A 21,202-nucleotide genomic window follows, 5' to 3' on the forward strand; every position below is an offset into this window, starting at 1 on the left:
AAAGTTATGTTAGTGAAACGATGTATTCGATCTTTAAATAGAGCATAGGCAATAGTAGTGTAAAGCGTAGAAAAATCTAAAGTTTTATATTACTGCTAAATTGTAAAGAATGTGATTGAAGATTTTCCAATAGATCTTTAGAATTTTTAAGAATTTATATAAGAAAGACACTGTCGTTTAAATATAACTCGTCATGGTATTTCTGAAATTCGTTCTATTCTATAGAAAGAATGAAAGTAAGAATTTTAGAAATTTTTAGTCGGGACATCTTGACGATTTGGTTCTATTGCGTTCTTTATAATTAAGTTTATGTATCCAGAATATAAACGGCAGATTTTCATTAATAATAAGAGAAAAGGACGGATTTTTGATTTTTCTCTTTCGTCAATGATGAAGGGGATTCCCAGTTTCGCAGTGCTTTCCGAGTACTTAAGTTAGACGTTCCAAAACAATATTGTCGTGAAGAGAGGATAAAGCATTCACAACCTTGGACTTTTTAAAAGGGTTAAAAGTCCGTGTGCTCGATGAACGATTTTGAATGCGCTTCAGAATGCATGGACCAATAGCTTTGATTCATTCGGATAAAGTGTCCAATTTGGTTTCATCTGGCTCTCGCTTTAGCCAAATAAAGGCAACAGTAGTATACCGCTGTTCGAAACTCATAAATCGATAGAGATAAAAACAAATCCGGGTTACAAACTAAAACTGAGAGAAACGCATCAAATATAAGAGGAGAACAACGACACAACAAAAACACAACATTAAAATGTAACACACACAGAAATGAACTATAATATAACAATGGCCATTTTCCTGACTTGGTACAGGACATTTTAAGAAAAAAATGGTAGATTGAACCTGGTTTTGTGGCATGCCAAACCTCCCGCTTTTATGGCAACGTCAAACACAACACCAAAACGAATACTGGCATAATCCTGAATTGCATCCATCAGTTATCTTAAGTTCTTCCTTTTGATTGTCTAGGAATTTGATATTTCTGGGTTTTGGTTAACAAGTCTCTAAATTGTTCATTGTTTGCAGTCTCCAGTACTATGCAAAAGAGCGTGTGTTTGCTATGAAGATTCTTAAAATAAGGGATCCTACCTCACCATGGACATAAGCGAACTATAAATGTTATCACTTCGATGGTTATAAGGACGCCAACAGGACTTCCTGGACCTTACATAATACATGTATATGTTGGCAACAACAAGTTGTTGACGCTACAGTCCCGTCCTTCTATCTTTATTTACAAGATTTTAATGGTACTTAACATCACTACGGGTGTCATTAGTAGAACTGAAACTGCTTACCCTTTTGGAGAAACACAATCATCCACTGTTTTAGTGTTTTTCCTTATCTAGATTTCTGTGTTACGTTTTGCGTGTCTTGGTATAAGTACTCAAACAACAGTACATCCGCCTTATGGTTTATCATTCCAGTCCGTGGACAATATTTTTTTTAATTAATTGTCAGTCAGGAGGAATCCATACGGCAACAAAACTGTCTTAAAACTTGCAGTTTTTGTCAAAACCATAACGAGAAATTATTATATGGAACGGTTATTTTTGTGTGTCATATTGTTTTTCTAGACAATCAACTGCCTTTTCTAAACAAGATTTGTATAAAGTTATCGTCCAACTCGTTATCCCAGCAAAGCAAAACATTTATATATTCAAACATAAGCTTGCGCTGACGTATGACATAGTCTGGAATAGGACCCAGTTCAGAAATGTAACCTTTGTCCTCGTCAACGACGGTTTGACCAATCAGAACGTCTGGACTTTCATTTTATGAAATATCATTTTAGGAATTGGCCAATTTTATCTAATATGATCTAAAATTAGATCGGAGTTCGTCACCCTCAGAATCATTTTATATTTCAGAAGTCAGAATGAATCTCGTTTAATATATAAATATAATGCAAGAGGACATATCTGTTTGCAGTTTATCCGTGCTTATCTGTCTGGAACGTTTAATTACAACATTATTAGCTTGGAAACAGTTCAAGCAAAATCTGACATCGGTTAGAGTAGTTATTTAGGAATGTAATTTCAATTGACTATACAAGCGGATTCCAGTTTATAAACTTTTGTGGTAGTATTGGTATGTCTTCGCACGAACTCGAACAAAAATGCGGGTTTCGTTTTTAAAAAAATCGACAGATTGTCATGAACCATGCACGTTAAATTCTTCTCAATAATAATGGTAACGATTAATTATTTGAGACCTCCGACGAATCACGATAAGGATATTTTGACGAATAACTGAGTACCAAAATATCCTACCACAATGTAGATAGGTAACCTGTAGAAAAATTATTTATTCGGGAGTCAAAGTTGGTAATATGAAAAAAGTCTATTGCCCCTTTACCTTTTCCGATTTATCCGAAGAAAAAAAAATGCTTTTAAAATGCAGAAACAGGGAAAATGTTTGATGTTTAGACGAAAAAATCAATTATTCACATGTTAAGAAATGATATCCGTAATTGCAACTCTGCATTTTTCAACATTCCTTTAGTAACATTTTGTTGTTTTTCAGTAGCAGGTGTTGTCATTGTAGCACATGTTTTAGTAACGACATAAATAATTAAAACATTTGCATATACATCCTTTATAATGCCTTTCAAAAACGAACTCTGCCTATGTTTTTACGTAGATTTACTTATTATCTAGAAATAAGAGGTTACCTACGTTTTTTACGTAGATTTACTTATTGTCTAGAAATAAGAGGTGCCTACGTTTTTTTACGTAGATTTACTCATTAGATAGACACAACAGGTAAGTCTGTAGCATGTTCCCTGAATTTCGGATTTTATTTATTTATATTTCCCCCCGTCATCTCTGTGTATCATCGCCACCACAAAATGGGTACCAACGAGGCAGAGAGAAAGGAGAAGAAAATAAGCAAGATAAGAATTCCTTTTATTTAAACCATTTCTACTGTTTTTATGAGGTGACCGATCACGAAACGATCTTCTGATATATAATGCCTTATTTTTTTATGCCAACAAGTAGTAAACAAAGACCAGATTGTGTGCTGTACTCCAAAAATGTACACTTGATACAGAAATTTTCGAGGCGATCACATTCCGACGTCCCGCTGGCCAGACATTCAACTGTTTTTCATTCTTTTTCCAGACAAAGTTTTAGATTATGATAGTGTGACTTCATATTTACTGAAATTCGCTATCAAAAAGATGTTTTCTCAAGAATATAGGTAAAAACCAATCAAACCAAGAGTACGACAACTTGCTCTTGTTTACAGATTTACAGTACGGTAACTTGTTTTTCAACTGTATGGCAACTCGCTAGTTTTATAATATTTATATGTCGTCCTTTTCAAGAAATAATGCAAATACCTAATTATAAATTTAAGAAAAATACAATTCGCTTGACTGCATTGTAGATTTTACAAAATAGAAGGCTGCAATGTACATAGTCCCATTAGATGTCTAGCAGTATACAAAAAACAAATACATGTTTTCCAGATGTATACATTTTATGTCAATATTTTACCCGTACTAAACATTAAAAACAACGTTTCATTAAGTGCATGCAATACAATCAATTTACATGGAACAAATGAAAAATCAGTTCATCTTTTCAACCTGTCATAAAATTTTGATAATAAAAAAATTGTTAATTACGCGTGTACAGCTGTCATCTATTAATAATGGCAGTTGAAAATCAGATTACATCCTGAAGGTGTATTCTCATAAATTCTTTGGAAAAATCTACGAAATATTAAAGATTGATTTGATATAAGCGTAAATTTAGATATCTGCTCTTGGAGACAGTTTTGTTAAAATACTGAAATCTTTAAATTCTGATCGTTTCATGAAGTGTCCATAAATGGAACTATTTGAATCATATCATTTCTAAAGTTATTATTTTAATTCCTATATATCCGAGTTTACATAAGATATGAGAGGCAATTGTAATGTAGTCAATTTACATTGAACAAATGAAAAATCAGTTCATCTTTTCATCCTGTCATAAAATTTCGATAATATAAAAAAAATTGTAAATTACCCGTGTACAGCTGTCATCTAATAATGGCAGTTGAAAATCAGATTAGATCCTGATGGTGTATTCTCATAATTTTTTTGGAAAAACCTACGAAATATTAAAGATTGATTTGATATAAGCGTTCATTTAGATATCTACTCTTGGAGACAGTTTTGTTAAAATACTGAAATCTGTAAATTCTTAACGTGAAAGGGTAAGTCGGGTAAACTTTTCACATTTAGGGATGCTTTCGTGCTTTAGTTGTACCTTTTTCTCCTTATAATAAATATATATGAACAAAATAATTGATTTAGCATCACATTTAAGATTCGATTATTTCCACTGCACTATTTTGTTTGAATTATCAAAAGTAGTGATAAACCTTGGAATATATTGATATCAAGTCAGAACCGTAAGGGTTTTGATTACATTTCATGCATCCCAAAAAATTCAGATTCACACTAAAAATATAAAACTACATTAAGTAGCTTCAAATATGAAGATCCCGAACAAGTTTGTTTTAGTACGAAAAGTTTTGCAGAAGATTGAAATGTGGAAAGTTTACAATGTACAAAAAGTCATGACAATACCTGGCATAACTTTAGCTAATACGAAGATATTTTGTTAAACGGAAGTCTCACTTATTTCAAGCTAAAGTATAATACAGAAACTATATATTTTTGGAATCTGTGTAAGTCAAGTTATCTTCTGACACCGTTTTTGTTTACAAAGGTTATTTTTTGTAATTAAAAAAAGTTAAAGCATATCTATGGAAATTTCATTTCAACCCTTTACTATCAAGATGAGGTAAGAACCTTCGATTTTTCAATTTTATCAACATTTGTTAGGGAGGCGAAAGATACCAAAGGGACATTCAAATTCATAAGTCGAAAATAAACTGACAGCGCTTGAAAAGAAAAAGAATTATTTTCTACAGTATCAAAGTATCTAAATAATTGTTCACAAATATTATCAGTTTAATCACAGTACATAAATAAATCACATTCATCGTCACTTTAATGTTTACAATTGATGCATAATCTTCTTTTGACAGTTGTTTATATCCGCCAATTTCAGTAAGAAGTGTACCTGTGTGATCTATACATCTGATTCTAAATTTTGTGAATAATATAAGAACCCCAAATTTTGATGATTATGATAATAGTCAATAATAAAATGTTTTTATAATTTTGCATACATGTATCTCCTTACTTTCCTGAAAAATTTTCAATTTTCGTAATAGATTTCAGGTTCTTTTTAGATTAAAGTTTTTAGAATTTTTAATGATTAATGACTATCATGCTATATAAAGGATTGAACATCTTTTAAACCTATCTATATTGAAAGACAGATTCTTGGGTAAGTCAACTAAGTCTAAATGCCCACTGTATCATTTTTTTTCAAAATGTAAAAGCTTATTCCACATTTGTAATAAATTTTGGATTTTCAAATATTTTGGCCTTGAGCATCGCTTAGAGCATAAGGTGTTGCAATGTGCATCTGTTGCAGTAAAATAGGTTCTGTTTATGTTATTCAATTGATAGGTTTATATTTTGAGAATGCTAGATTGGCAAGATATTTCATACCAACACCGCAATATATTTTTCTACTGGTCAAAACACTTGAATGGTACCTCAGTTCCTGAAAGTGAACGTATGCGGTATTGGTTTTGCTCATTGTTGAAGGCCGTACGGTGACCTATAGTTGTTAATTTCTGTGTCATTTTGGTCTCTTGTAGAGAGTTGTCTCATTGGCAATCATGCCACATCTTCTTTTATAGTAACTGTAATCATAACAATATATGTAGGCCAAAATCTTCAATTTGAATGAAAATGATGCACCCTTATATTTGGCCTTCAAAATTTTGATGATTAAGATAATATTCAACTATAGATTGATCTGCTTTTGTAAATTCATAAAGTACAGTTTATAGAATTATAATGATTTAGTCTAATAACAAGATTCAACATCTTTCAGCTTAATATCTATATATATCTGTATTTAGACTCCTCTACCAAGAAATTTGTTTTGCTTGCACACGTATAAAAACTGCGGTTTTTATCCAACGCAATCATAGGTTTAAACGTTGTTTTCAATTTAGACTTGTTTATATTTTTTTCGTTTGGGCTTGTATTATATTTGCCTTCGGGTTTATATGATTCGTTCATCCTATTTCGACTCTTCAAAATTCAAGAGTCTATCCTAAATTGAGGTAAATTACATGGCCTTCCAAATACCGTTTCGATTCCTAACATCACTGAAGAGACATTAATTGTCGAAACCCGGATATGGTGTACTAATTTTTGCACCTTTTGTTAGCGGTATACCATCTTTTCCGCAAGTTTATTGTTTTCTGTTTGGTATTAAATTTATAGTTAAGATCCATTTATTACACCTCGTGATCCGTTTATTTGGCAATCGCCAATGGCAGTCAGCAGGGTTTAAGAACATTTGTTGTTCGACCTGTTAGTCAAATGCGTTTTGTTAAAATATACTTTTTTCACTTTTTTGGTCTTTTGGAAAAATGTTGTTTGTGCTGTATTTAGACCCCTCTAACAAGAAATTTGTTTTGCATGCACACGTATAAAAATTGCGGTTTTTATCCAACGCAATCATAGGTTTGAACGTTGTTTTCAATTTTGACTTGTATATATATATATATGTATATATATAAACAAATCTTAATTGAAAACATATAAAAGGTGCCTAGAAAAAAAACTAACAGTGTTAGAGTAGATTTGATTCTTTACTTCGTCTCCGATCGGGGCTGGAACCTGTACTGTTCACTTCTCACTTCTACGACAACAGACAACACCGCCTAGCATTGCACAGACGCCTTATCCCCTCCTCTAACTATAGCTGATAAAAATCGGCATTCGTTTCGGGAGGTGTTACCTTCTCGTAGGTATTAAAGAAGGACGTCAAGTTACAATACACGAAGTATGCTCATCTCTTCAGTATAATTGCAGGATGCTATTCTATTTTTTAGAAGCATACAATCACTATGAATTTATAATGCGATAAGTCTACCTGTGTGTAGTGACAACTGTAAATTATACATTGTCCTTCGGATTTCTTATGAGTAAGAAATACCAGTCGTTTTATATATATATACTAGTATATAATTAAATGACTGAATAATAGCCAACGATAAATCTTACGGGGCGATGGATCATATAATTAAGATACAATACACTACAAAATATAATATATAACCAGTCTAAAAGGGTACAACATCACCAAAAAATAACAATAAAGTGAACAAATGTAACTATAAATATTTCGGATAACAGATATCCTTCATCAGTATGATCATGATGTAAAATATCTTATCAACCTATTCTGATTATAAAACTATAGCAATCTTGAATTCTATACAAAAAAACAGTTTTACCAGAACATCATAGAGACGCTAGTACAATTCTAAAATTTCCAAACACGGCGAAACGACATACCTAAAATAAAAATAGTAATAATTTGCGATATGAGCTTGCACAACTTTAAAAGTCCAAAGGTGAAGACAGTTAAGATGTTACAACAACTGCGTGGAAATACATTCCCAATAAACAGCACTGACCGATCTAAGCTTGTATAATATTTCAAATTTGACAACAGTAGAGTAATTAAAACAGAGGTTGCGTATTTAAACACCCCAAATAAATAGCAGCTTGATAATGATAAGAAAAATAATTGAACGTGACTGCGTACTTTTTCATCCATCCCGAATGAGTAGAACCCTGTAATTAAAACTAGTATAATTAAAAAAATCCTTAAAAATGTAGGAGTCTAGTACAGAAGCCGGAGTTACTGGAAACAAGTGATGGCAGGAAAATAAGTGATGGCAGGAAAATGAGTGATGGTAGGGAAAATGAGTGAAACATTCTATGTTTTTTCATTTATGCCTTCTGAGGAAACTGTCCTTAGCTTTCTTATCCAAAACCTTTCCCGAGCAAGTCTGTCGGCCCTTAACCAACCCTTGTTGTGGTCTATGATTGTGATGGTAAGGTTTTTGAGATCAGCTTGGGCGTGCCCATGTGATGATCTCAAATGACGACTTACGGGGAGGTCGGGCTTGCAGGTGTAGTCACTTCGATGACCATTCATGCGTTTGTTGAATGGCTGTTCTGTCTCGCCAACATACTGCATGCCACATCGACACTCAAGAAGGTATACAACATTTTGGGTTTTGCAAGTTACATTACAAAATATAGTGTACACAGACCCAGTTGAGTGGCAAGTAAATGTTTGAGTATTTAGTATTTGTTGGCAAGTCAGACATCGTCTGTTACCACACGACTTGCACCATCCTGCAGTTGAACCGCTTTTATTAGAGGAGACGTCAGCTCTCACAAATAAGTCTTTCAGACTTGCCGGTCTTCGAAAAGCTAAGACAGGAGGATTGGGAAAGATCTTGGATAATTTTGGGTGCTTGGCAATAATTTGCCAATTAGCACGGATCAAACGTGAAAGGTTAGTAAAGGCAGGATTGTATGTTAAAACAAACGGAACTATTTTACTGCGACTCTTCTGTTTGTACTGTAACAGGTCATTGCGGCTGTTATTGTTGGCACGCGCAAACCCCTTATCTATGTCCCATTTTTTATCACCTCGTTTAGTAATCCGCGAAGTTCATGTGACCGTTTAGTGACAGCCTCCTCAGAGGAGCAAATCTTCCTTATTCTGAGAGCTTGACTGTACGGGATACTTTTTGTACAGTGTTTGGGGTGACAGCTTTGGGGAGAAAGGTACTGATGTTTATCTGTAGGTTTACAGTAGAGGTCTGTTGATATGACACCGTCCTTTATAGATGTAGTAGTGTCTAAGAAAGATATTTTAGAGTCGGAAATTTCATATGTCAATTTAATTGACTTGTGGGCGTTGTTTGCATATCTGATAAAATCATCCAATTTTTGTTGGGATTCAATCCATGTATATATAATTATATATAAAGGCAGATTCTTTTTTATAAATAAAGCAAGCATAAATGCCCTCCGTTTCCAGATGCGGATTTAAGAGGGAGGCAGTGGGTATTGCCCTCCCCCTTATAGAGCAATATGGTTAACGCATAGACTTTCAAGTCCCACTCTTAACAGTGTTGTTCAATGCCTCCGCTTTTAAAAACAATCCTGTACCCACACCTGGTTTCTGTTTAATTTTTTTCAAAATGTGATGGAATCTTGGAATAAATATTAAAAAGTGAATATTTCAGAGTGCATTCTACATGTAGCAAGGTATTTTTCTACTGGTGATAAAAATCTTCAGGGGAAAACACTTATTGTTGAACCATAAGGAGGGTAGGTGCCCTGTTTCTGAATGTAACTGTACCTGTTTAATAAATATATATGGAAGCCCGGGTCCCTCCGAAATCTTCAACTTTAATTTAAATGTTGCACCATATAGAATATCAACTGCGTCACATTTGATGACTTAACCTTCGTGTTTATGTAATAAACCCTGGTAATAGTGTACTGTCCATGATAACTGCACTTAGGTCATCCGCCGCAACAATTATCAACATGAAGTCGAAATACAAAACTAAATTGAACTGCTAACTTCTTTTGACTAGTACATATCTCGGTCTCCTTCGTGATTTTTCTTCTTTTCCCACTTTGTTTCAGCATTGAACGTTTAATATTGTCTCTTTAATCGCTGTGCAGGTTAGTCGATTTAGTCTAGGGGTAAATAGAAAGAATTTTACGGTAATACAACGTAATAAAATAAGATTTTATTTAAGGAATGGAAATAGAATACCATTTTGACTGTTAAAAAGAATTTTTGATTGTAAAATGTAACGATATGTACAGTTTGGAAGTACCAGAAACAAATAATACCCACTACGGGACATTTAAGGTCAGATTTATATATGCAGAGAAAATGTCCACCCGTCAAGAGGAGCATTGAATGGGGAACCCAATAACGAATAACAACAAAAAAATTGCTTGAATTAAAGATAACGAAAAATATTTTACTCTATTTAACACCTTCAGTAATTGACAAATGCGATTTGTAGAATGACAATATTTTTAAGGCTCATTTGTTGCAAAATATATATTGAAAAGAGGGCATTTGAAATTTGACGTTAGAGACCATTGCCACCCTCTTGACTATCGGAAATTTTTAAAACCTCGACCCAAATGGGCAAGATCAACTTTCTTATGACAATAGTGAATGTAAATATGACCGCAATAAAAAATCAAGTACTTCATGCAAAGGGGATGGGAGATGCACGTTTGGGCTAATTGTTGTAACATTTGGGCTAAAAATAAAGTCGACATTTATGCTAATCCTCCTATGTATAGGTATATTTCATGTAACATATCTATATTCTAATTACATATTAATATTCTATATGTAATAAAGACATTCTATCATAACATGTTCTTGTTGTGTGTACGCATTCCGTTTGCCAGATAATGTCTCCTACCTGCTCACCACGGGGTTGTGAAAGTTTTGAGCAAGACATGTCGATCTTTATAGCACTAAATATGTTTAAACTATATACAACATGAAGGTATAAAACAGCTATGTTGAGATATAATAAAGTACAGCCAATAGGTTTTTCTCAAAGTTTGGTTCTGGTCCTAAATTTAAATCTGACAGCCATTAAAAACGGTAGTCTTGTGATACTATGGTACTGGCTGATATTCATTTTAAACTCATTTGAATTAGATGGTGTAAAACTCAAGTTCCTTTTTTTTTAAAAAGCATTTTTTTCTACATGAATGGATTTTTATGTAAGGTGTTTATATAATTTTTGTATTTAATATTATATATATTTCATATGAAATATTAATATTGATGAACTTTTCCTGCAATTTACCTGTACAGGTTAGAAAATAAATAATAATCCCAAATGTAAACTTTACTCTAAATTTTTTAGCCCAGATGATACTATGGTCACGCTTTTGATTTAGCCCAAATGGCTTGCGCCCAAGCAAAGACAATCTTATTCAATTAACAATTATGTAATATTTGGTCTTCTTAACATTGATAAAATCACTCATGATTGAATTTAAATTTAGACGGTTCCAAAATGTATTCACATGTTCAAAGTATTATTATTACCGTTACATCTGTCGTTTTCTCACTCTCCAACTACTTCAAAATATCACCATGCTATATAAACAGTTACCCATAGTAAACTTTATCTCGGGACTATCGCGTTTTGTAAACTTGTTACACTGTAAGTATATGTCTATATTAGGTCATTAATATATTTTGATTTCTACTTCTTATCTACAAAGGTTCGTTGTTCGCTTTACAGCATTCTTTGTTGGTTAATGTAATAATTATACCGCTCTATTTCAATAACTACGTCTGGCATTTAGGGAGATTAACATCAATTCACTAAATTAGAGTTTAAGACTAAATATATTTCTTTTGGTTATTCTTTTCTACATTGAAATTCAGTACAGATTTGCCCTATCATGTCACAAGATTGTGTCTACTGGTGCTTTTTTTTTGGTTGTTGGTGTACGAAATCTACCTGGACGTATATCCACCAATATAAACATGGAAGGGCGTGATTTCGTATTTCAGATTAAGTGCGTTTAGCTTGTTTTTAGAAATTCAGGGCATTATTTGGAACCGCAATGTTTATTATTGTTGTGCTTGTAGTTGAATTTATTCATATCATTCTGTTATCTATCGGAATTATAATATAATTGATTTCCCTTTCCTGTGTTTCTCTTATTTTTTCTCTAAATTTTTTTTTGAAAACTGCCATTCTTATTTTCTAAGAATGTTAAAGCGTACATTTCCATATGTCATGTAGTGCGTACTAAGTTATGTACTATTCCCAACCAAGATTAATGAGTATTTTAAAAGGGTTGGAAAGCATTTATTATGTATATGTTTTTTTTTTATTTTGCCATGGCCTTGTCTCTCTTTCGTCGACGTAAGATTTTTTCATTGCTCCTCTCGAGGCATTTCCTTCTTTCTTATATTTTTTTTAACACTTTATCTTTTTTTGATATTGTAGCAAGTAAAAAGATAAGTTGAATTTATGAAATTTGAACATCGGTAAACTACTGTTTTTCAACAAACAATCTGCATTCCCATGAGGACTAACTGTGCACCTCGTCTTGCCGACTTGTTCCTATATTCAAATGTTAATAGGACAGACTTCAGACAGGAGATTCTCAGAACGATAAAAAGAAGCTAACATTATCCTTTATCTTCATCTTCCTATATATAGATGTTGTCCTCTCACAACAGAACTCGCAGTTTACGACTATGTTGAACGCATCTATCATATCGAACTTGACATAACTGATACCACAGATATAGTGAAGTCTGCCTAAAACTTTGATTTACATATAGAAACTGACAATGAGGGTCGGCTGATAACAAAACTATACGACAAAAGAGAAGATTCTAGCTTCCGAATTAAGCACTTTCCATGTCTGTGCAGCAACAAACCAGCAGTGCATGCATATAGGGAGCAAGATATGCTTACCTTTCCGGAGTACCTGAGAGCACCCCTGGTTTTAGTGGGGTTCGTGTTACTCAGTCTTTAGGTTTCTATGTAGTTTTTTGTAAACTGTAGTTTGTCTTTTCGTTGTTTTTCATTCTTTGCCATGCGTTTTCAGTTTGTCAACAACTCATGAGTTTTAAATGTCCCCTTTTGGAATCTTCCGCCTCTTTTTTTTCTAATTTCACCATATCTCATTGGATATGCCTGTCTTACATCACTAGCTCGTCACTGATTGTCTTCATTTATATCTTTAATGTTACTTTTGTCATTTAGGGAATTTGGTGTTGATGGAAGATCTCGGTAGTCTCTATTGAGTTTTCTAGATTCGGAACAACTTAGAGCTTGACATATTCTATAGACACTTATCTATTGTTGAAGGTTGTAAATTGACTTTCAAATGTCATTTGGTGATTAATAATCGCTGTTTCATTCACGTTTACCCTACATTTATTTGTATTCATATTTATTTTCAGCACCTGCAATGTGTAGATATCTTGTGATCGGCTTAGTGCTGTATACGGCATTACTGATTCAAGCAAAACCTAGAGGTCGTAATGGTCCAAAATGCCGTAGTGGGGCTCCACTTTTGGTATCGGCCTTTAACATCAAAACGTTCGGAAAATCTAAAATGAGTGACCCTGAAATAGCTAACTATATCAAAGAGGTTTGTTGAACTATATGTATTGAAAAATTATAGACCCTTTTCACCGGGGATAATAACACTACACTACCGCTTGTCCATATCGTTGCTGGTAGCTGTACCCCAATGTTGTGCGCACATGAACACCTGGTATATTAGTAAAAAAATAATAATACTCTTGCTTTTTAAATCTATTTTTTTATAGATTAATAATTTTACCAAAGTTAGTGTTCATCTATCATATTTGCAGATACTTTTGGAGGATTCTGTTTTCTCCGTATGAAGTCCAATAATCTTTTTGTCATTCTTAAACTTATTCTCTAAGAATGGCATAAAGCGTATATTTGAAATTTCGTTTAGTACGTTATAGACTAAGTACTTAATTAAGTACCATTCAAATCCAGATTAATGCAGAAGATAATTAGGGGTTGGAAAGCATGATATTAAGTTTTAAGTGGTAGTTCAGTATCTTTTTTAGTTTGCCATGCTTTTGTCTGTCTTTCGATGACGTAACATCATCCATCAGGAATTATATTTCTTAAGTTGCCTTCTATATCTGCGTTCGGTCATCTTACGTCTTCGTTAAAGTTAAACAAAAAAAATAAACTTCCAACATAGCCAGTCTTACCGAAAACGATATTTTGCTACAAGATATTATCTACGTAACAGCTATGTTGACATGAGTGCGATATCTTTAAAGGAATGGTAAAATAATGCTCAAACAATACATTAATTGCAAAAAACTGTTTGTAAAATGACAATTTTTGGTCTAATATACAATTTGTTAAGTCCTCGAACAAAATTTAAGGTTGTCAAGTTATGTAAATGAAAATAACAGTGTAATAAATTGCATGTGTCCGAAGCGCTAAGCTGGATTTATTACTAAAAACGCCCAAACCTACACATTTGAAAGCAAGGGATGCATAAATACTGAGAAACGTTTTGAGCTAGATAACCAAAAGAGTATAACAAAAATATTGAACTCCAAGGCAAATTCAAAAAGGGGAAGTCCATAAAAACTGACAAAAATCAAACGCTATCAGTCAACGGAACAAGTGAAAAAACAACTGTCATATTCCTGACTTGGTACCGGCATTTTCCGAGAAATTGGTGGGTTAAACCATGTTTTATAGCTAGTTTTACCAAAAGGAACATAAAGAATAACCAAATTTATCTAAGGTCAACTTTACCTGAGGTAGTTGGAACCTTAGTTGTTTTGTGATTTCTTAATCTATCAAAGGCAAATTTTAGAAAAAAAATGCTCATTACAGAAGCACTAACTACTAAGCTGATGAGGACTCACAGTCAATAAGCAGGGGTATCGGTCGACCCAGAAAACATACAATGTATCAATTTTACCAAAAGCTATTCCTAAAATGGCATTTTTAAACTAAATAGTTTAACCAGGTTGTCAAGTTATGTAAACGTATAATACTGTCTTTAGTACGCAGGACATTTTCTTGAATAGTCGTTATGAAATGCATTCGATACCAAAGAAGCTCGATACATAAAACATTTCGGAGCAAACAAGCTTAAACAGATGTCTTGTATAATGACATATTTTATCGGTTTTGTGTATATCTTGTGTTGTTAAGGTGATGTTTGATCATTATCAAAGATCCCAATAATTTACATGTACATGTATATTCATTAATGATTGAGTTTCTAAAAATAATGAACGATTATGTACGATTTTTGGATAAAACAATACAAAATAACCAATGCATTTAGGGCAGGAAATTTAGGCTTGTATTCAATCGATTTGCTAAATGGTGTTTGAATTACATTGTTTTTGAAAATTTACTAACAGACATAGTTTTTAAATAAACAGATAGTACTTAGGTATGACTTGATTTTGATACAAGAAATACGAGATATAAGCGGTGAGGCGTTACAAGATCTTTGGACTCTCGTTAACAAGTAAGTTTTATACTGATAAACCATATTTCTTGTACTTAAATAACACACACTTAGGGAAACTAATCATGTAGGCACACAAACAGATGTTTGCATGAATAAAAAACCGAAAAATAAAAACAGATTACTAACACTAGAGACTGAAGTATATGACCATGACTAAATGTGCTACACTAGTACCAAAAGGTATACAGCTTAATTTCTTATAATCACTTTGTAAAACACACAAAGTCATGTCTTGTACATTAGATTTATGAAATGAACAATAGAAACGCCGCAATAAATTCTGTTTTATTTCAATAATTGTTTTGGGGGATGAAATAATAATTCTTTTTACAAAAATCCTTCCACTGCTAGATAAATTGACCGATGGACACTGTTTTATTACAGGACCGATAGTTGCGGTATGGCAGTAAGTGAACGTCTTGGAAGATCTTCATACAAAGAACAATATGCTTACTTCTACAAGTAAGTTTTCTACTGGTATTCATAACTTATAAAACAATTTAGTTGATAGTGATGCCACAAGAGGAAGTTTTGGTTTGTACTTAAATGTTTTATTATAAATGCGATTGATAAGAGTCCTATCCATTTTAATTCTTTTGAATGAAATTGCCAACTACGAAAGTACTACAAGCGTAGGAATGATAGTAATGACAACAACAAAAAATGAATAAAACGGTGGATAACAATCAATTGTCGCTTTACAATTTAACCATTTGTATTTTAGAATATCAATTACTTCAGCGTGTTTGTTTTATAGATTACGTACGTTGGAATTATTAGATGTTCACCAGTATGATGACGGTCCTGATGATTACAGTGACTGGTTTGAAAGGGAACCATACAGTGCTCTCTTCCAACCTGTACACGGGGGAACAGGTAGTTCTTTGTGCATTGTTAATTTCGATGTCTCGTGTAGAGAAAGTGCCAAGCTCTTTGCACGTTAAGAACATTTGAAACAACTTTTTAGGGGGTCCGTAAGTGGCCTGTTTTAAAGCAAAATATCTGTTCCTATCCACCATACCCTCATTTTCCAGTGGCAGTCCAAATTTCCCCAATCTTCATCCCAGACGATCTCTATTATAGGAAATAACTATTGAGGATGCATGAAATATTTGCCACTGGACGTTAAGCAATCAACAATCAATCAATCAATTAAGTTAGCCACCGGTCAACATTGATCAATATTTATTATGATTTTAGTCGCTCGACTACAGAATAAAACTTGAATTGTTTGGACGACTCGTTTCATGCAATGAATGGCTTTTAAAAAAAACTCTCTACGATGGTTTAGTTCGGTGGTTTGTTACTTGGCTCTATTAACCCTATCACAATGTTTGGAGAGTTTTGGCCCAAATTTCTTTAAACAAGTATTTTTCAGTTATAAGATATGGCATGCCTAGTAAATATCCACTGTTGGTGGAGGTTTCCTCCCCATTGGAATTAGCCCAGTAGTTATCACGTCTGCCTTGATACGAAATATCATTTAAAAGGTCATATTTATAAATTAAATGTTTACCAATCTTTGCATTGTTGGAAATGCTTAAGACTTTCAACCCAAGGAATATATTACCTTACCTGTATTTGGCAAAACCTTTCAGAATTGTGGGTCCTAAATACCATTAACTCGTACTTTATTTCATCTTTTAACTTATTTTATTCGCGTGTCACTTATGGGTCTTTTGTAGACAAAACGCGCATCGTCTGGCGTACATGCAAAATTATAAGTCTGGTATATTTAAAGAGCTGCTGTGCTTAGTATATATAATAGTAATAGTTATAATGTTAAGATGCAAAAATTGTCGTGCTGGTAGGTATGGTAGTTAGTTTAGATTTTTTTAAAGACAATATCTTCGATCCTGGTTTATATGGTAGTCAATTAATGTTTTTGTATAATGCTGTTATAAATGTAAGTCAGTAGATGTCTATTTTCAGATACGAGATTTGTTGTGACCGGTATACATGCTAAACCAGACGATGCTGTCGCAGAAATTGGTTATTTGTATAATGTGTACAAAGACACATTGGGGAAATGGGGAATAACGGTGAGCTAGCATATATAATTTATGTATGTGTTTGTGCGTGAAGAAGGTTTTTTTTCTCCTGATTATTATAATGTTTCCAGTTCACATTCCGAGCCATTTCAAAAGAATAATAATAAAAAAAGAGATTGAAAACTAATAATTTAGTAATTAATTCAATTCAATGTTTTATTGCGATTAAACACTATAATAAGGTTAGTTACAAAAAATGAATTAAGATAATCAAATCAAATAACACTAGCTGGTATACAACTGGTTAAACATAATATAAAAATAAGGAGATGTGGTATGATTGTCAATGAGACAATTATCCTCCAAAGTTCAAATGAAGTGCATGTAAGCAATTATAGGCAACCGTACAGCCTTCAACAATGAGAAAACCCCATATATAGTCGGCTATAAAAGGCCCCGACATGAAAAATAGGAACCAATTCAATTGAGAAAACTACGGCCTAATTTATAACAAAACAATTTACGAAAAACAAATATGACAGCTATGAAATCGACATCCACTGAACTACAGGCTCCTGACTTGGGACAGGCACATAAAGATAATTAAATCGATACAAAGCAGAAAACAACTAACAAAACCGGACGTGGCAGAGAATAACTAAAATAAAAATCAATACACATCCATATAAGTCAATATTAAAAAGGGTAGTCACCCGACCTCCAGACCAATGAGAATCCAGACCAAGTCAAGAGAATAAAAACAAGACAAAAGAGAGAATGGGTTGTTTCAATATGATATTGAATAACACACGAAACACGGTTTTGAAAACTCTATGGTATTTTGTTAAGACACTAAAAATATAACTTTAAAAGTCCCCGTTCATAAATTAAGAAATTATTAAGAAACTATGGTTCAAACTCCCTCAGGCAAATTGAATTTGGCTATCCTGTTTAGGTCATATAGCTCCTAACGTTGCAGCTTATCAATCCCAATCCCTGGCTTTCTCTATTTCAGACCAAGGAAAAAAATGTTCTTATTGTCTTGTTAATTTCTACTAGTTAAATTTAGTATGAAAAGAAAGCTAATAAATAGCAGATTTTATTTATGTATATAAAAAATCAAAAAGAAAAATCCCTGGCTTTCAAAAGTTTTGTTTTGAGCGTTCCCGATGAAAATGAATCCAGAAAAGCATGTCGAACACACAAAATTTAAAAGTTTATTTCATCAAATAATTAAGCCTTAATTGAAAACACTTGAAAATGATTTAAATCTTTTTAAGATACTTCAATTTCCATGAAAACTATATCTCTGCGTTTCATAAAATGTAATAGAACCTACCCCTTGATAAATAATAAAACATATAAAAATAAGAAGATATGATATGATTGCCAGCGAGACAACTAAAATATGAGGCGCGGATTAAGTCAAAATTATTGTATTTAATGACTTTTTGGAGTATTTCAAGACCTCAATAATTTAAATTCAGCCTTATTCTGAAATATTTCAGGACTTCCATATTATTCGATTTCAGTAATCATCGAGATAAATCATCATTGTATAGACTCGTAAATATGATTTCATCAACTTTCGAAATGTTAGATGTAACCAAGGAAACAAATCGAGGGTTATTTCCCACACCTCTTTAACATTGATAGCAGATTTAATGTATTCAAAATTATTTTTATCTTTCAAAAATCGGGTTCAAAGAAATAGTTCATACAATTATAATTTTCCACAGTTGCAGAATATTTTGTCACAATTATATTATAGTGATAAGTCACCTACATATATATGAAATGATTAACTAAGTATGGATTAATTATGTCGTTAATACAACAAAACTGATAACATGTTGTCTTTTTACCCTTAAGAATATATTGACATTCGGAGACTTCAATGCGGATTGTTCGTACGCCAAGGTTGAAGAGTTGGCTTCAAAGACATTTTATTATGACAATGTTGACTTCCATTGGCTGCTTGATTGGAATGCTGATACTACCACTTCTCAAAACACTAACTGTGCTTATGATAGGTATGCTGAATAGATACATTATTATCTAAATATAATACAGCATGTTTAGAAATATTCAAAGTTCTAATATTATCTAAATATAAATAGTATTGCTTCTTTACTGTTTTAAACTCACGCAGATAGCTTTGTACCAACCCTCAACCAATAAAAACTAAGCTGTAGGGATTATATTGTATAATTTCGGGTTGATACGGGTGTGATATTGAAAAAGCCATATATCTCTCTCTCTCTATATATATATATATATCAAATATGTGCGTGTAATAATATGAGTTTTTGTTCTATGGTAGAATCGTAGTCTCTGGAACCAAGCTTCAGCAGTCAGTATATCCAGGTTCAGCTAATGTGTATTTGTTCGAGAACACCTTTGGATTAACTTACGAAAGGGTAGGTTTTGAAGTATATTTTGATGGTATAATATAATTAGCAGACGTAAGAAACAGTTATAATTCAACAAAGAAAAAGAAAAAAATCCAGAAGTGATAAAAAGTGAAGTAAACCGTAGAGGAAATGTTTGTGTGTTAAGCTGGTGGTTTGAAATCAAGTGGCGAAAACGAATTATTGGCGCAAAGGGGTTGTGATAGAAGGACATTTGTTTTAAGCAAACAGATATTTCCCACAATTTGGTTGTCCTTAAGTACATTTATGGAACTTTGTATAACCATAATATGATAAATTCGTCATTTATCCCCCCTCCCAGTTCGATCAAGAACTGCTCTTTATTTTAATCATTATTTATCTGCAACTGTACGCTCATGGAATCATCTCTCTGAGAGTGCTAAAGCTAGTTCTTCAGTGAGAGCGTTCAAGAGTTGTGTCCAGTCTCTAAACCCCCATATTGTTACTACATTGGAAAGCGATCAGATCAAATATATCACTCAAGACTTCGTATGTTCTTTGAATCAGCATCATTTTATTAACATATTGTTGCCTCACCACTTTGTTTATGTGGTGCTAAAAACACATTATTTGTTGCACTGCTCTCGATTTCACTTCATACATGAGCAGCGGTTTTATGACAACAGAAACCACCATTTCTTATTAGACGAAATTTTGCTATATGGTTCAACGGAGCTCAGTTATGAACAAAACATAGAACATTCTTTGCATTTCAAACATTCATGCTTAGTAGAAAAATATTTTCAATATATATGATTACAAACCTCCTGTTCAACAGGTCTACAGTGCATGTTCATGCCAAATTGCGTTTGTTATTTAACGTGAGTTTAATTTTTTTTTAAATACGTTTACACTGAATACATACATGTTATCTATAACATATGCAGTTTTATATTTCAGATGTTGGATGTTAGCGACCATTATCCTGTAGAAGTGCAACTTATCTTGTAAGAAACCTGTCGTGGGACAGGTCATGGGACAAGTGTCTTATTTCAATAAAAATCACTCTTAATAACCTATCATTTTATTGTACCCCCATTTGGTGGACGCATGAATCATACAGTTGAAATAAGAACATAATAATTTTTAGTGAAAAAATTTTACAGCCTTTCATGTATATTAAACAATAACACACCCATGTGAAGAAATTCTAACAACATTAAGTCAAACCTGATTATTGATGCTATGAAGATGACTAAAATTTTCAATTTAAGCAATTTTATAAATTTTAAATATTGATCAAAATGATTTTTTTTTCAAAGAAGACATGTGTCGCCTACCGTATCCATGATGCAATAATAAAACCCGAAATGGTGTATTCCATGTTTTGGTATTACAAACCTAAAACATCAGTCAGATCAAAAATTAGAACAGCAGGTTCATAATTTTATCAGGATTAAATGAAAGTTTGGTGTTATTCTGTTGAGAAGTGTAATAACAAAGTTTGGTGTTATTCTGTTGAGAAGTGTAATAACAAAGTATGGTGTTATTCTGTTGAGAAGTGAAATAACAAAGTTTGGTGCGGACGAAGACACAAGAGGACAGAAGTTATCCCTATGTGTAATGAATTCCGTACCAGTCTTGTTAACAATGGGAAATTACAGCTAATAATTTCGGAGTAGGTCCGGTAAGACCCCTTTTTGACCCCAAAATACAGCGTTTTACAAAGTTGTTGACAATGTAAACGTTTAGATATTTATTGGAAAGTAGAATACTTTTGTTACATAAAT

The 21,202-nt window shown here is 32.9% G+C and overlaps 1 protein-coding gene across 1 annotated transcript; it reads left to right on the top strand.

The window, feature by feature from the left end:
- Positions 1 to 12,963: 12,963 nt before the first annotated feature.
- LOC127730506 (deoxyribonuclease-1-like) lies at positions 12,964 to 20,478 on the top strand. Its single transcript, XM_052238934.1, has 8 exons — positions 12,964 to 13,150; positions 14,958 to 15,046; positions 15,434 to 15,511; positions 15,807 to 15,925; positions 16,982 to 17,091; positions 18,913 to 19,073; positions 19,364 to 19,460; positions 20,373 to 20,478. Exons 1-8 carry the CDS (start codon positions 12,968 to 12,970, stop codon positions 20,421 to 20,423), a joined length of 888 nt encoding a protein of 295 aa, XP_052094894.1. The 5' UTR covers positions 12,964 to 12,967; the 3' UTR covers positions 20,424 to 20,478.
- The last annotated feature ends 724 nt before the right edge of the window (positions 20,479 to 21,202 follow it).

The sequence above is a fragment of the Mytilus californianus genome, unplaced genomic scaffold (genome assembly GCF_021869535.1).
Source record: "Mytilus californianus isolate M0D057914Y unplaced genomic scaffold, xbMytCali1.0.p SCAF_1, whole genome shotgun sequence".
Classification (NCBI taxonomy): Eukaryota; Metazoa; Mollusca; class Bivalvia; order Mytilida; family Mytilidae; genus Mytilus; species Mytilus californianus.